The sequence below is a fragment of the Xenopus laevis genome, chromosome 6L, assembly GCF_017654675.1.
Source record: "Xenopus laevis strain J_2021 chromosome 6L, Xenopus_laevis_v10.1, whole genome shotgun sequence".
Taxonomy (NCBI): Eukaryota; Metazoa; Chordata; class Amphibia; order Anura; family Pipidae; genus Xenopus; species Xenopus laevis.
Genome location: NC_054381.1, coordinates 142,175,901 through 142,193,247, shown reverse-complemented (window position 1 = coordinate 142,193,247; position 17,347 = coordinate 142,175,901). Strand labels below are relative to the sequence as shown.

Here is a 17,347-nt window from a genome sequence, read left to right as displayed (position 1 = left end):
GGGAATTGCATGCGTTTTGACTCGCTACATTAAAATTACTTTTTCCCATTTTGTTTAGGTCCGAGTCAGATGTTCCAATTGATGCAGCCCACAATTAGCGTCCCATTTAGGGTGAGTGTAGCTGCAGGGTTCTTCTCCATCAACAGTTTTACTTAATTGCACAAATATGTGCATGCGCAAGAAGTGTGTTTAGGACATGTATCTTGTCTGAATTGAGTCACAAGGCTTGCATCCATTTTTGTACAGTCCCTGCAATTGTAAATGAGCCCTTTAGATTCTACATTTTGGACAGTCAGGGGTTAAAAGAAATTAAGGAGAGCCTTCTAAACTGCGTGAGTTCTGGCCCATAGGTTGTGAATGATAAACAAATATTAAACAGGGGTCCCCTACAGTGGCCCACTACCTTTAACCCAACCATAGCCTGGACACCCCTGAGAACAGCCCTGCTCCCCTGTACCAATGCTGGAAATACAGAGCTGTGCAGCAGGGATGGGGGGTGCTATGACTTGCTTTTTTGCTAATTTCAGAAAGCAGAGGAGCAGAAGTCATGTGACAAGTCCCACTGTGGAGCCAGGGGAGCAGGGCCATTCTGGAGGGTTTGTCGTCACTGTGGTTGGGGAAGAAGTAAGGGTGCCCAGCATTTCAGTACCATCTGGATTGCAGAAGTGCTGCATATTCATGAGTTCACACCTTTTAATGTCTGTATCTGTTTTATTCCATTTTACAAGTACTCACGTGCCAAAAAGTCCATATGCCTGCTGGAACCGGACCAATCGAAAATGATTTAACGCAACTTTTTGGCAAAATTGAAGAGTAACTTTTCTAACTGTAGCCATTTTTTACTCCTGTGTAGCATAAACAAGGTACACATTCGGCCAGAACATAATCAAGTATCTATTTACACCTAAAAATGATCACCAAGGCACATAATAGACATAGAGAAGGGATGGCCATCTGGAGGCTACAACTTCCAACATCTGTGACACCCTCTGTCTGTCAGTGGTGCCTTGTTGAAGTTCTTTAACAACAGGATGGCTTGCTACTTCCCCAAAAACATCAAGATTTCATAATATGAAGTTTAAGAATCCAGCAGTTGTTGAAGGACTAATTCTGGCATCCAATGGCAGCCTTCTGCAGTTGGTGGATGCTGGAAGTTGTCCTTCAACAACAGCTGGAGGACCCACAGGTTGAATATCAGTAATCATAATAACACATCCTAATCATGCACAGATGAACAAATATATGGTAAAGGTTGGTACACAGTATGGAGTTGACTTTTGGCTTATTGTCTATAGAAAGGCAGTTAGTTGAGTGGTGCAGTTGGCAGGTGTATCATGATGATGATGATGATGAAGAAGAAGAGATGGATGTGGAAATGATGTTGTCTAATAAAGTTGGTTGCCCACAGCACCCAGGACTTTTTTGGACCCAACAGAACATTTAAGAAGAAATGGATTTGTGGGATAAGTAAGGATGATTGGATGAGAAAAGGCTGCCATTGTGACTTGTCTCACCAGGATGGATAGAGCCTCTCTTGTCTCGTATTCCAGATTCTGTAGTGCCATGGTCCTCCTGACAGGGGTGTCCCAAGCCAGCCTGGGGGTTCTCAGTGTCCGTACTAGTCAGCCAAGTAGACTCTGTCTCTCTAGTCCAGCTTTCATAGTACCGGGGCTCAATGGCATCAGCCCTGCTCCCACCACAGCCCATAGTCTCCTCACTGATACAGCAGCTGTATGGATCAAGGCACTCCGAGAGTTGAATTAATATGAAATGAGGGAGGGATCAGTAGGAAGACCAGACCTCCTTACAAGAAGAGGGCTGGATGCACAGTAGGTAGCACAGATCTCAATAGAATCAGATCTCTGGCAAGCAGTCGGGCTGGAAGGTAACACCAGCCTTAGGCACAGAGGAAGGTCCCCCCTTCAATGATGCCTGGATAGAGAAGCAGAAGCTGCTCACCTGCCTGCAGCTTCCCTACCAATGATGATGATTCCAACCCCAGTAAAGCCCTAAATATCCCCAGCTCATCCCCATGCACAGACTTGTCCCAGGGAACCTGCCCCCTTACCCCCATCTGTATGTGCCAGAGAAGTGGGCTAGGGCTCAGCACACACTGCTGACGTCTGTAGTAGGCGATGTGGGATCCTGTGCTCCGTGCATGGAAATGATGCAGCTCTTTGTGCTGGAGTCACAGTCCTAACGTGAGGGAGGGGGCGGCTCTGGAGCTCCCTGTGCTGTGATGCTGCTGCTGCTGAGAGGGGCTTTTCTGTGCATTCATTAGTACCCATGCACGTGGGGAGGATGCGGCTGCTACTGCTGCAGGAACATTCTAATTGCAATGATCATATTCCTTAAAGGGGAACCCCGGCGAAAATAAAAATGTAATATAAGCTTCATCATACTGAAATAGGATTTCTAAATACAATCCATTAAATATTCTGCATTGTTTCTGAAATAATCAAGTTTATCTTCACTATTCCTCTCTCAGCATCTGTTTCTCTTCATTCTGTCTTCATACAGCAGTCGGGTGTCAGATGAATGATCCAATATATCTCATAGGGGGGCTTCCTTACCTAGCAGATGTATTAGAGCTCATTTAAATAACTGATTCCAGTGCAAACAAAATCTAACAAAATAACTGCCTTTTGCAGAAATCCTGAATTTAGAAAGACAGGATTTTGGGTGATTTTAATGGAGTGAGCTCTAATACATCTTCTAGGCAAAAGTAGCCCCCCTATAAGATATATTTGATCTAACTGTCAATGAACATCTGACACCCAACTGCTGCATGAAGAGAGAATGAAGGATGCTGAGAGAGGAATAGTGAAGATAAACGTGATTATTTCAGAAATAATACAGAATATTTAATTGATGATATTTAGAAAGTTTCTTATTTCAGTATGATAAAATGTATATTAAATTAAATTTTCGCGATAGTTCCCCTTTAAAATAATGAAAGCTTCATAATATTATATGCCATTATGGCACCTTTACCCTCTACACACTAAGGCTCATTTATACACTGTACTGTAAATCACTGGAGTATAAGCATGTTTATGTGACAGTTTACCTCTAAGGTAGAAGGGCAGTCTGGTGGACGTAACATTGAGAATACAGTGACATCATTCACGACATCACACCTGCCCTCTGACATCATTGCTCAACCTCCTGTACCCGGTTTTAACCCAGGACTAGTGATGGGTAAATAAATTTGGCAGGCGTGAATTTGCAGTGAATTTCCACGTTTCACCACCGGGAAATAAATTTGCAAAACTGCGCTAAAAATTTTGCCGGCCTCAAAAAAAAGTTTGGACATGTGTCGCACGCATAAAAACTGTCGCACGTCAAAATTATTTGAACTCCCGTTGACTTTAATGCATTCGGATAAAATAGGCGCACGTCAAATTGTCATAGGCATCAAAATTGTGTCAAAATTAGCTTTTCACAAATTTTTTGCCTTTTCGCAAATTTCCCGCGAAATTCGCGAAACGGCAAAATATTCACAAAATGCAACTTTTGATGCCCACGTAAATTTTTCAGCAAAGCAAAATGGGACAAATTCGCCGTCACTACCCCAGGACAATATTGGCAAACGTAGATGCAACAATAATGCTGGAATTCTGGGAAAGAATGTTGCATTGTGTGTTAAAACCTGCTGATTTGCATCTGAATCCAATTCTGCAATCTTCGGTGCTAGAGAGGTATAAAGGGGTGAATATTAGTCGCCATACTTTGAGGGGTGCAGCAGAGCAGTAGCTGTATGCAGAGGTAAATCAATGTCCTTATACCCTACAATGATATTTCTTATATATTTAGGGAGGGCACAACCATACAGAACCCATACTGGACTTTAGGCTACACCCCACCTTATTTACTGTACGGAGCCCCCAAGGTGATCCATTTCTCAAATTGACAAATATTTCTGTGGGCAACAGAGCAAAGTCAATCTACCATCGCAGCCCTTTTCAAACTGCACAAATATCATTATCCACATCTGCAACTGGATTATATCTGCCAAGGAGAATATTCCTTTTTGTCGAGAAGCCTGAACAGAAATGAGACTTTGCTCAGCCCTTTCTTTATTAGCATCATTTATCCAATCATCCAATAAACTGCAGGGAGCGTAGAACAGGAATTCAATAGGAAAAGTCAGTGGGCACAGTGCCCGTGGTGCAGAGCACAGCCCAGCAGGTCTACGGTACAATAAATCTGGGTTGGAAGATATTAGTAATAACTGTTCTTCACATGCTAATGCAATTTATTCACTCCTTTGCCTTTTCTCTGCTTAGCTTCTGTTAACCCTTTTGTACCCCTTCTTAGCCCCGAACTCCGTTTTTTAGCTTCTATGAAGCAGGGCATGACCCTCTCTCATAGCTGAGCCGTCACAATGTTGAACTACACCTCTCACACTGCATGTTCAGGATATCAAAATGCCAGAGGTTCATAGGAAGACAGGTTTATTGGACATACACAGTGATGGCAATAGAGGGTAATGTGGCAATAGAGGGTAGTGTGATCCCTTTACTTTCAGATAGAGTTTCAGCTGGGAGAGATACATCCAATCAATCCTACATTGAAGCTCAATACTGCTATTTGTAGCTCAACCTGTCAGTCTTACTCTACTAGTAACTGAAAGGGGTAGTTCACTTTCCATCATTCAGTAGAACCAACGTTTTATGTTTTTCAGGGGACCAGAAAAAATGGTGTAAAATCCAGAAAAATGTAAAATCAGGGAAATGTATTATGCATAATATATAGATGGGACCACAAAACAACAATGTAAAATGAGGACAAACTCAGGGGATGTAAAATTAAAGGGATACTGTCATGGGAAAAAAATTTTTTTCCAAAATGAATCAGTTAATAGTGCTGCTCCAGCAGAATTCTGCACTGAAATCCATTTCTCAAAGGAGCAAACAAATTTTTTTATATTCAATTTTGAAATCTGACATGGGGCTAGACATATTGTCAATTTCCCAGCTGCCCCAAGTCATGTGACTTGTGCTCTGATAAACTTCAATCACTCTTTACTGCTGTACTGCAAGTTGGAGTGATATCACCCCCCTCCCTTCCCCCCACCCAGCAGCCAAACAAAAGAACAATGGGAAGTAACCAGATAGCAGCTCCCTAACACAAGATAACAGCTGCCTGGTAGATCTAAGAACAACACTCAATAGTAAAAACCCATGTCTCACTGAGACACATTCAGTTACATTGAGAAGGAAAAACAGCAGCCTGCCAGAAAGCATTTCTCTCCTAAAGTGCAGGCACAAGTCACATGACATGGGTCAGCTGGGAAATTGACAAAATGTCTAGCCCCATGTCAGATTTCAAGATTGAATATAAAAAAATCTGTTTGCTCTTTTGAGAAATGGATTTCAGTGCAGAAGTCTGCTGGAGTAACACTATTAACTGATGCGTTTTGAAAAAAACATGTTTTCTGATGACAGGATCCCTTTAACCACATCATACCAACCTTAGGACATAACCACAAATAATGAAAAACATCAATATTTTGTTGTTTACATTTGGGAAACAATCATTTTAAAGGCAGTAGCTACTTTCAACTATTTAGAAGGCCTTCTCGGTTCTCCCTCTGGGGAAGCACCCAGGCACATTGGCTTAGCTAGTTTTTGATTGGTTGTTAATGGCAACTGTATCCCCCCTGCCTTATATTCTACATACGTTCACACTAAGTATGTTACTCAGTAATATATCTCTGTGACATTCCAAAATAAGATATCACAGATAATATATAAATTACAACATAGGAGATGGATTTGGGTGGAAACTGAGTCATTTGTTTCAAATCTTGTACCAATGTAACTGGAGAAAAAACAACGGTACCAATGAAAACTATAATTCAACCAATAAATGATCATTTTCTGTACGTAGGCAAATGTGTTCCTCTGAAAAGTGATTCAATCACAATATATTTAAACATTGACGCTGTTGCTTTGTTTTTCATGAACAACAAGTATTAAAATAAATTTTTTCATCACAAAACATAATTTTCTTATTATTGGTTTTATTAATTAATGGCGTCCTTATAATGGGAGAGTGACAATGAATTGTGTTAAGATACACAAATAATATATAACATGTAAATTGTAAGGATATAATACATGAATATCCTGCAAATTATATCCTTATAAATGGTGCTTGGTGATGTCATAGGTTATAACCAGGGCTCAGTGATGTCATTTCTGACGTCACTAATTGAAACATGTGTATTATAAAAAATGATGTACCCCTATAGTAAATTACAAGTATGGGACTTGTTATCCAGCTCAGGACCTGGGGGTTTCTGGATAACCGATACTGATAACTTTGCATAATTTGGATCTTCATCATTTAAGGCTACTAGAAAATCATGTTAACATTAAATAAACCTAATAGGCTGGTTTTATTTTTACAGAGAAAAAGAAATTTTTTTTTAAACATTTTAATTGTTTTTAATTATTATTATTATAATAATATCTATGGGAGATGGCCTTCCTGTAATTCGGAGCTTTCCGGATAACAGGTTTCCAGATAACGGATCCCATACCTGTATGTAGATATTTCAAGTCACTTCGGAGTCCCAAGACCTGTTTAAAGCACTGTCTTCAGCCTTGTGCTTTTATATGATCATGAAACTCCTTGGCGACTTATAATATCCTTATATGTTACAATAGGGGGTACTTTATTCACTGTATTAGATATGACCATGACTATAATCAGATTATGGTATCCCATTATGACATCTAATCATATTATCAAGTAATTGTACCATAGAATGCATAATAGCTCTTATAATACACATGCCATGCAACAAAAACAACAGCACAAAGCTCCAGTTATTACAGGTTGGGTCAGAGAGGGATGAGCCAAAAAGGGACAGCGAAATAATGGAGAGACTAGTTCAAGTAGTAAAATCTTACCTTTCTATAGTATTTCAGTGTCTTAAACAAAACAAAGAGGAACATTTAGATTAGTTTGTTCTCTCATTGTGCCAACAGAAAGGACATTTTAAGAATTTGACCAAATCTGGAGAATTTCACCAGTTCAACCATTTATCCATTCTGTAAACCCTTAAAGTCTTTCCTGTATTTCACAAATATTAGTAATAAGGCAACACTTTGAGGCAGAAGCTGCCTTTAAATCTCTAACTGAATCAGTCTTGTCGCCTTCTCAAGGAACAAACAAAACTGCCTTAAACTGAGAGCCAATTAAGTGCTCAGCTGGTGATACCCAACTAATTAGCCATTAGGATATGTATTTTAATAAGAGGATTAGACTGAGAGGGGCAAAGTGGATATGAAAGCTCCTTTGCCTCTTATGTATGGATAAATCTATAGCTTTCAGTTTTATTCTGCATTAAAGTATTCTAAAGGCAGAGACACACGCTCAGATAATCTCCACTAACTGCCTCCCTCCGGCTAGACTCTAAATCAGCGGCGAGGTGGCAATCGATGCGCTTTGTTTTCTGAACTCGCCCGAAGTTGCCTCACTAGGAACTTCGGACGACTCCGAAAACCAAGCGTGTGTGTGAAGTCGAAGCATCTGCGATGTGAACTTAATATATCCTTTTGCAAAGAAAATATATATATATATATCTGGGTACTTAAGATGAACGATTGTCTGGAAAATCAGACAGTTCTGTTGGGCACTGCCTTTTGATAGTTAGCTCTTGTGAGCAGTGCCAATAGTTATAATTTTGCTCATGTACTAAGAAGGGGGAATTACTCTTCATATACAGCAGTAAATAACGTGTTTAATGTTGTTTGCACATGGATAGGAAACTGGCTACAGGATCGGGTACAGAGGGTGGTTGTGAATGGGACATTCTCTACTTGGAGTAAGGTTCTTAGTGGGGTCCCCCAGGGCTCGGTATTGGGTCCACCTTTATTTAACTTGATGACTTAGGGTAGGGTATAGTGATGGCCGAATTTATTCGCCAGGCGCGAATTCCCGCGTTTCGCCGCCGGAGAATAAATTCGCGAAACCACCATGAAAATTGTCTGTTTTTTTGGATGCAATTTCACCAAAAACGGACGCCGGCATCAAAAACGAGCCACCTGCACAGTTTTGCAAATTTTTTGCAGTTTCGCGGGAAATTTACTAATTTTTCGATTAACCAAAACGCCTCAAATTCGCCCATCACTAGTTGGGTATTGTAAGTAATGTATCAGTGTTTGCAGATGACACAAAACTATCCAGCCCAATAAATTCCATCCAGGATGTGGCACTTGCAACATGATCTTGACAAACTGGCAATCTGGGCAAATAAATGGAAAATGAGATTCAATGTTGATAAATGTAAACTTAGATGCTCTGTAAAGCTACACATTTGTATTGTTATTGGCACTTTTTATTACTCCTCTTTCTATTCAGGCCTCTCCTATTTATATTCCAGTCTCTTATTGAAATTAGTGCATGTTTGCTAAGGTAATTTAGAAATTGCTGAAATTAAAAAATGGAGAGCTGCTGGATAAAAACACAATAACTCAAAAAAACACAAAACAACACAAATAAAAAATAAATAGATAATAAAAAAATAACTCAAAACATAAAAATTATAAGCAATTGTAAATTGTCTCAGAATATCACTCTCTACATCATACTAAAAGTTAATTTAAAGGTAAACAACACCTTTAATAGGACAAAGGTAGGCAAATCCATGATGGAGGAGGACCTGGGTACTTGTGGATAATAGACTTGACTGTACAGTAGCAAGCAATGCAAGGCAGCATGCAGTAACAGTTAAAAAGAACAAAGATTCACGGGAGGAGAGGGTCATTCTTCCACTTTAAGGCAGAGACACGCGCTCATATTCGGGGAGATTTGTCACCTGTAATAGTCCAAATCGAATTTGAACTATTACCTAGTCGAAGTACACAAAAATAGCTTGAAATTTGAATTTTTTCAATTCAAAAATTCACCTCGACCTTTGATAAATCTGCCCCTTAGTGTCATTTGTATGTTCTACCAGTGTAGAGATTTCAGTGTCTAGATTGCAGCGGGTAGAAAAGAATCCCTTGGAATTCACCCAGGAGGGGATTCATATTTGGCCCACCAAATTGGAAAGATATTCACTGATCTGAGACCTCTGTCCAAATGTATTTTAGTAACATGCTGTTTAAATAAACTAAATACATCAGGGAGCATCTCATCAGGGTTTCTGCAGAGCAACAGCTCCCTGTCCTTTTCATCATCCTCATCATCATCAGATTCAGACTGGGTCTCCAAGGGCCACCAGAGAACCTGATACTGTGGGCCCAGCCTCACAGCAATAAGATAAAGGTAGTGAGCTGAGCAGTGGATGAGATGATGAGATTTGTCCTGGGCCGGGTCCACCAGGAGATCCTCAACTATTCTGGAAGGCAACTCCAACCTTACTTGTTGAAATAAAAGCCGCAATAGAGTTCATGATGTAAATGTTCCGTTTCTATGTAGCGACATTAGTGTTCTAACATCTAAACAATATACTGTACCTTCCTGTAGCGATGGCCATAGGTTCAGTGAATTCCAAATGGCTTTTGCTTTGCCACATAATATTCAGGAACTGTTGCTGACACATTTAAATGTGAGTAATTAATCCTTAAATTAGCTCCAGTGATCCATGAATTAGACAACGGCTGCACACAAACGAAGATGAGCTTTTATCAAATTAATGAATGTGATTTCAGTTGCAGCCATATCGGCAACTCCAGCAACGAGCTTGTCTTGTTTAGAAAGTAATTTATGCCTAGACGATCAATTATTTTATTATGCAAATCTGATTTGTTAAGAAGTTAATTCTTTGACCACTATTCAGCAGATAGCATTTACTGATTGAAAACAACGGATTGGTTGCTATGGGTTACTAGACATGGTGCATATTTTGCTGCTATTTTTACGTTACCCCAGATGGTTGGACAGCAACAGCCATCCCTCAAACTATGGGGTGTATAAATATGGAGTATTAAAAACTGTACATCAGTCAGGAACCAACCAGCTTCCACCAGCTAGTTACTAGTAAGTGATACTGTATGGAGGGTGAAAAAACGAAATCACACCTAAGATCCCCTGTAAAGGTTTTTTGGCTGTAAGGGTTTTTTTTAGAGGTCTGACCTCAGTCAGTACTGAATGACAATATTGAAGAAGAAAGAAAAGTACCTGCTTAATCAATTAGACTACAGCAGTCACGATATAGGCTTTCTTGAATCACCAATTAATTTACAAATTAAGGGGACACATTTACTAACCCTCGATATTCGACCCTCGAAGTAAAATCCTTCGACTTCGAATATAGAAGTCAAAGGATTTACCGCAAATAGTTTGATCGGACGATTAAATCCTTAGAAATCGAACGAAGGAAAAGATTAGAAACCTTATGGGGAAGGTCCTAGGCTAACATTGAAGCTCGGTAGGTTTAAAGTGGCGAAGTAGGTAGTCAAAGTTTTTTTAAAGAGACAGTACTTTGACTTTCGAATGGTCGAATAGTTGCACGATTTTTAGTTCGAAACGTTTGAATTCAAGTCGAAGGTCGTAATAGCCTATTCGACGGTCGAAGTACCCAAAAAAAAATTTTTTTACTTTGAATCCTTCACTCGAGCTTAGTAAATGTGCCCCTAAGTGTATAAGCCCTGGTGGGATCCCACTGATTGTCCACTAATTGGAACAATCACTGGAAAATTTAATTATATATTATAAAGTGCAGTGCCATGGATCAAATTAAATTCATCCAACTGAATGGGGGTTATTTATCCAAGTAAATGCCAAAACCTTGAAAAATTCTGTTTTTTTTACTATAAAATCTGAATTTTTAGTGGAAAAAAAAAGAGAATGGAAAAAGTCAGAATCCGAAAATCCTGCAACTCAGACCTGTCAAGGTTGTATATACAGTAAGTCAATGGGAGAAGTCCCAAAGATACCCTGTTCTGTACTGGGTTTCGTGCAATAAGCCAAAGATGTTATGGTTTTCGGGCAAAAATCTGGAAAAATCTGAGATTTTGGTCGGAAAATCCGAAAAATTCAAAGGATACGAATTTTTAATACGATGTTTAAGATTTTTTCGAGTTCTTTCCCGCACTGGAATTTTTCAGGAAAATGGATTGATAAATAAGGGGAAATACCCAATGCGGATTTGGTCAGGAGTAGATTTCAAAAAAGAATGAGATATTTTCGGAATTTTGATAAATAACCCCCATAGACTGGGTATATTTTACACCCCTGTAATGGTGACTGGCATTGGCCATATCAACACAAGGACGACATTAGCCAAGGTCTTAGTTAGCAAATATGACAGTGGAGATAACGTATTATGATATTGATCGGAAGGTGTAAATAAAAGCTGACACTGGATAACAATGAAGTATGAGATGAAATACACAATATGCCTGAAATGATGTATTGATTTAGGGAGCTAACAAATTACAGTTTACCACCTTTCTCCATACTGGGACATACATGATTATTGTAGGACACAATGGGCACGAATTGGTAAATGTGCAAAAGTGACAGGAAGGAAATGTAATTACTTGTTAATAAAGGTTACACAGATTAATGGGGTCTCAATGCTGCGCTGGAAGGAGCTAGGGGAGGCCGATCAGGGAATAGAATAAATACATATTTAAAACTCCATTTCCATCAGAGCATGAATATACACAATTCCTTGTGGTCTCGCATCTCCTGATGAGTACGATTATTACAGCAATATTTACATTATCAATATTAAGTGCACCAATTGCGGGCTGATTTAGGGAGCTGACGTCACAACCACAGGACGCACAATGCTATTTATGGGATTCCAATGGGATGAAGAGGAACAAATATTACCATAGCGGAGACATGTTTCATCACTGTAAATAATGTTATATTTATAGGAATAGAAATATATAATGTCTGGTGCTGGGATGTAGAAAAAGCATTTGAAACTGACAGTTTATGAGGTTTAATTCAGTATTTATACTGACAAGTCAATGGGGCAAACAGTGGGCAAAACTCGAGTCATAGCATTACAGGTATGGGACCTTTTATCCAAAAAGCTCAGGATCTGGGGGTTTATGGATAAGGGATCTTTCCATAATTTGTGTCTCCATACAAACATCATTTAAACATTAAGTCATTGTTTTGCCACCAATGAGGATAAATGAAATCTTAGTGTGGTTCAAGTACAAGGTACTGTTTTATTATTACAGAGAAAAAGGAAATCCATTTAAAAAGTGTAAATTATTTGGTTAAAATGGAGTCTGTGGGAGACAGCCTTCCTGTAATTCAGAGCTTTCTGGATAAGCGATCCTATACCTGTAGAACGATAGTCATGTCTCAAACAGTGGCAAAGTATTTCTAGCAGGCGCAATGGCCAGGGTATTAAATAGGATCCATATGGAGGTCAAAGGGTTTTTAATAGGATCGATATGCAGATTGTGTACAAAATTTGGCCAAATAATTGTATAGGTCGTTTACAAACAGCAGGGCAGTAACAATTTGCACCCAAAGTGAATTCCAGAATGGAGCATAAGTACCCCTGCCTTCCCAGTAAATATAGCTGCTGACATTTAGCAGCTCTGTGTTGATGTGGGACAGACTGGGGTGTAACATTCTACCCCCATTCTACCTCCTACCTGTCCTATTATTATCATCATCATCATGTATTTATAAGGCACCAACATATTCTGCAGTGCTGTACAATAAATGGGTTAATACAATGAACATACAGAATTACATACATAGCGACCTATAACCCAATACAAGAAGTGAAGAGGGCCCTGCCCAAAAGAGCTTACAATCTAAAAGAGCATCTCTGTATTAATGAGGGACAGGCTAGGGGTGTAACATTCTACCTCCATTCTATCCCCTACCTGTCCTATAACTTCAAGTGAAGCATTCACAGTTTAAGGGAGCATTAGAGCAAGATGAAGAGTAGTGCACCTAGAGTATAAAAGGGTGCAATATTTTTAGGTTAAATTATATTCAGTTTGTCATTAAATGGGGAGATTGAAGTCTAAGTTTGCTACTTTAGGATAAAGACAGACGGAGCTACTGGAAGCAGATACAAAATAGATAATAGTGATAATTGACTTTGCTGAGACACCTAGGGGCAGATGTATCAAGGGTCGAATATCGAGGGTTAATTAACCCTCGATATTCGACTGCCGAATTAAAATCCTTCGACTTCGAATATCGAAATCGAAGGATTTTGCGCAATTCGTTCGTTCGAACGATCGAAGGATTATCCTTCGATCAGAAAATTGGTAGCAAGCCTATGGGGACCTTCCCCATAGGCTAACATTGGCCTTGGTAGGTTTTAGGTGGCGAACTCGGGGGTCGAAGAAATTTTTAAAGAGACAGTACTTCGATTATAGAATGGTCGAATATTCAAACGATTTTTAGTTTGAATCGTTCGATTCGAAGTCGAAGGTCGTAGTCAAAGGTCGAAGTAGCCAATTCGATGGTCGAAGTAGCCAAAAAAAACATTCGAAATTCGAACTATTTTTCCTCTAATCCTTCACTCGAACTTAGTGAATGGGCCTCCTAGTGTGTTTTAACAGAGGCGTTTCTTAGGGGCAAATTCATCAAGGGTCGAATATCGAGGGTTAATTAACCCTCGATATTCGACTGGGAATGAAAATATTTCGACTTCGAATATCGAAGTCGAAGGACTTTGCGCAAATACTTCGATCGAACGATTGAAGGAATATCCTTCGACCAAAAAAACTTAGCCAAGCCTATGGGAACTTCCCCATAGGCTAACATTGGGTTCGGCAGCTTTTAGGTGGCGAACTAGGGGGTCGAAGTTTTTTCTTAAAGAGACAGTACTTTGACTATCGAATGGTCAAATAGTCGAACGATTTTTAGTTCGAATCCTTCGATTCAAAGTCGAAGTCGTAGTTGAAGGTCTTAGTGGCCCATTCGATGGTCGAAGTAGTCAAAAAAACACTTGAAATTCGAAGTATTTTTTCTTCTATTCCTTCACTCGAAGTTAATGAATTGGCCCCTTAGTGTTGTCTATGACGGAATTTTTTTTGGCATTTTGTAGCCACAACAAGTAGCTGCTACTAGTAGCTCGGTGTGTCCTCCCCTTAGGGTTGTGGCACACAATGCCTGTTGTCCAGCAATGAAATGACACTGGTGGGGATGAGGGAGATACAGAAATTGCCAACTGGAGTGAAACGCACAACAACAAATATTACCATAGCGGAGACATGTTTCATCACTGTAAATAATGTTAAATTTATAGGAATAGAAATATATAATGTCTGGTGCTGGGATGTAGAAAAAGCATTTGAAACTGACAGTTTATGAGGTTTAATTCAGTATTTATACTGACAAGTCAATGGGGCAAACAGTGGGCAAAACTCGAGTCATAGCATTACAGGTATGGGACCTTTTATCCAAAAAGCTCAGGATCTGGGGTTTTTATGGATAAGGGATCTTTCCATAATTTGTGTCTCCATACAAACATCATTTAAACATTAAGTCATTGTTTTGCCACCAATGAGGATAAATGAAATCTTAGTGTGGTTCAAGTACAAGGTACTGTTTTATTATTACAGAGAAAAAGGAAATCCATTTAAAAAGTGTAAATTATTTGGTTAAAATGGAGTCTGTGGGAGACAGCCTTCCTGTAATTCAGAGCTTTCTGGATAAGCGATCCTATACCTGTAGAACGATAGTCATGTCTCAAACAGTGGCAAAGTATTTCTAGCAGGCGCAATGGCCAGGGTATTAAATAGGATCCATATGGAGGTCACAGGGTTTTTAATAGGATCCATATGCAGATTGTGTAAAAAATCTGGACAAATAATTGTATAGGTTGTTTACAAACAGCAGGGCAGTAACAATTTGTACCCGAAGTGAATTCCAGAATGGAGCATAAGTACCCCTGCCTTCCCAGTAAATATAGCATTACTGACATTTAGCAGTTCTGTGTTGATGTGGGACAGGCCGGGGTGTAAATTTCTACCCTAATTCTACTCCCTACCTGTCCTATTATTATCATCATTATGTATTTATAAGGCACCAACATATTCTGCAGCGCTGTACAAGAAATGGGTTTATACAATGAACATACAGAATTACATATATAGCGACCTATAACCCAATACAAGAAGTGAAGAGGGCCCTGCCCAAAAGAGCTTACAATCTAAAAGAGCATCTCTGTATTGATGAGGGACAGGCTAGGGGTATAATCAGACCGCCATCAGGGGGGCACAGGGGGTACAAGTGTTGCCCGGTAGTGCTGAAATTTTTGAAAGAGCCGTGCCCCCCTTGACAGTGCCGAAGCCGTGCCACCTCCTTCCGAAGTCCCGAAAAGATGAAATGCGGAAGTGCTGAAAAAGCAGAACAGCCGAAGTCCCAAAGTGGTAAAAAGACCCGTAGCCACGAAGACAGCCGAAATTGAAGTCCTGAAGCGGCAAAATGACCCGAAGGAGGCAAAGTTGTCCTGAAGCCACGAGTTCAATTCCTCTGAACACCAATTTGTGTTTTTTTTTTAATCCCCTGGCCACCAATGGATTATTTTAATACTCTATAGGCCCCTGCCACCAATGTTTTTTTGAGAAATATTCTTTGGGGCCCCATTTTTTTTAACTTGTAAGGGGGGCCCTGGCGCCAAAGTTTTTTTAAAAAATGTTCTTTGGTGCCCAAATTTTGTTAAATGTTGTTATGCAGGGCCCCGTGATTTCTAACGGCGGCCCTGGGTGTAACATTCTACCTCCATTCTATCCCCTACCTATTCTATAACTTCAAGCGAAGCATTCACAGTTTAAGGGAGCATTAGAGCAAGATGAAGAGTATTGCACCTAGAGTATAAAAGGGTGCAATATTTTTAAGTTAAATTATATTCAGTTTGTCATTAAATGGGGAGATTGAAGTCTCAGTTTGCTACTTTAGGATAAAGACAGACAGAGCTACTAGAAGCAGCTACTTGTCATGGCTACAAAATAGACAATAGTGATAATTGACTTTGCTGAGACACTACATGTGTTTTGGCAAAGGCAATTCTCAGTATATGGCAGAATATTTTTTGGCATTTTGTAGCCACAACAAGTAGCTGCTACTAGTAGCTCCGTGTGTCTTCCCCTTAGGGTTGTGGCACACAATGCCTGTTGTCCAGCAATGGAAAGATACTGGTGGAGATGAGGGAGATACAGAAATGAAACTCACAACAACAGTTGCATTCCACTCTGGTTAATGTGCACACATATGGGGCAGTTTTCCACCAGTGGAGAAAACACATTTTGTGGCATAGCCCGTAGGAGACAAGTTAGGTAAGGGGCAATATACACCTAAAAGCGCTTTGGCTAAAAATTAGCACATTAAATAGGATTTGTGTTTTAAAAAAAATAGATTCTGCCTATTGTAACCTATATTTTCTGCCTATTGAAAACTATATTTTCCTATTTTTTTGCCATTACAAAGCACTAATTTGAAAGTTGACTGAACTCACCTCCTCCTCCCTTTATAAATAGGGCGATTCGTTCAGAGCTCCCTATCGACCTTTCAACAAACAAACCTCTCCCTTATGTAATTCATATTATCATAATTATCAGGGGCTTCTCTGTGGACTGGTAATTAGTTTTATCAGCTCCTTTGAAGTACTTTGGGACTATAAGTGACAGGAAGTCCTAAAGTGAAACTGGCGTCATGTTCTTGTTTAGTGCCAGAAATAACAGAAACCACAGACATTTCTTAATTAAATCAGCAAATATGATGTTCAGCACAAGCCCTATCCATTGAACTCATGTTGAAAACGGGTTTATACTGTCCCTTTAAGTAAAAAGCAATAGTGTCCCTTTAATAACCAAGTGCCTTATTTTGCTATATAACACAGAACAATATCAGTAAAGCAGCTGCGGGTGGTGGCGGTTTTAGTGTCAGCTGCCATTTATCAGCAAGCATATTCCTTACAGTCCGTGTCAGTTATTGCATTAGAGGTTATTGCTGAAGGATCTGTAGCAGAAGCAGAAAGTTATAATTGCACTTTCATTCATTTACCATTCCCGTATTGCTCATCATTTCTTTGCCTGCAGAGAAACACTGTGTCACGGTTACAGGCAGACGCCCACTAATCCTCGGCGGAGCCGCACAGCGAGGCGCAATTATTCTGTGATTCACTTCTTCCACAAACTCTGCACTGACAATAGAAAAAGGAATCCATCAAGCAGGAACCTGGGCACAGATAATGAGTATCAGAAGGCTTCACTGATATAAAGTCATTGACTGTACCAAATAAGTGTTGTGGTTTATGCAACTCCCTGGCACAGATATTCTGACATTTTGCCACCTGAAGGCAAGGGCACCCAGAGGTGTAACTACCAGGGGAGCAGGGTGTGCGACTACATTGGAGATGCCCTCCCCAATCCTAGGAAACCTGCCT

At 39.8% G+C, this 17,347-nt stretch overlaps 1 protein-coding gene across 1 annotated transcript in view; it reads right to left on the bottom strand.

Annotated features, from left to right (window-relative positions):
• baalc.L (BAALC, MAP3K1 and KLF4 binding L homeolog) overlaps positions 1–2,282 on the bottom strand; it is a 35,286-nt gene extending 33,004 nt beyond the window's left edge. Inside the window, exon 1 of the mRNA XM_018268190.2 lies at positions 1,515–2,282. Within this exon, the coding sequence (XP_018123679.1) occupies positions 1,515–1,707 (193 nt within the window). The 5' untranslated portion in view covers positions 1,708–2,282. The remainder of the gene's footprint in view (positions 1–1,514) is intronic.
• Positions 2,283–17,347: the final 15,065 nt, after the last annotated feature.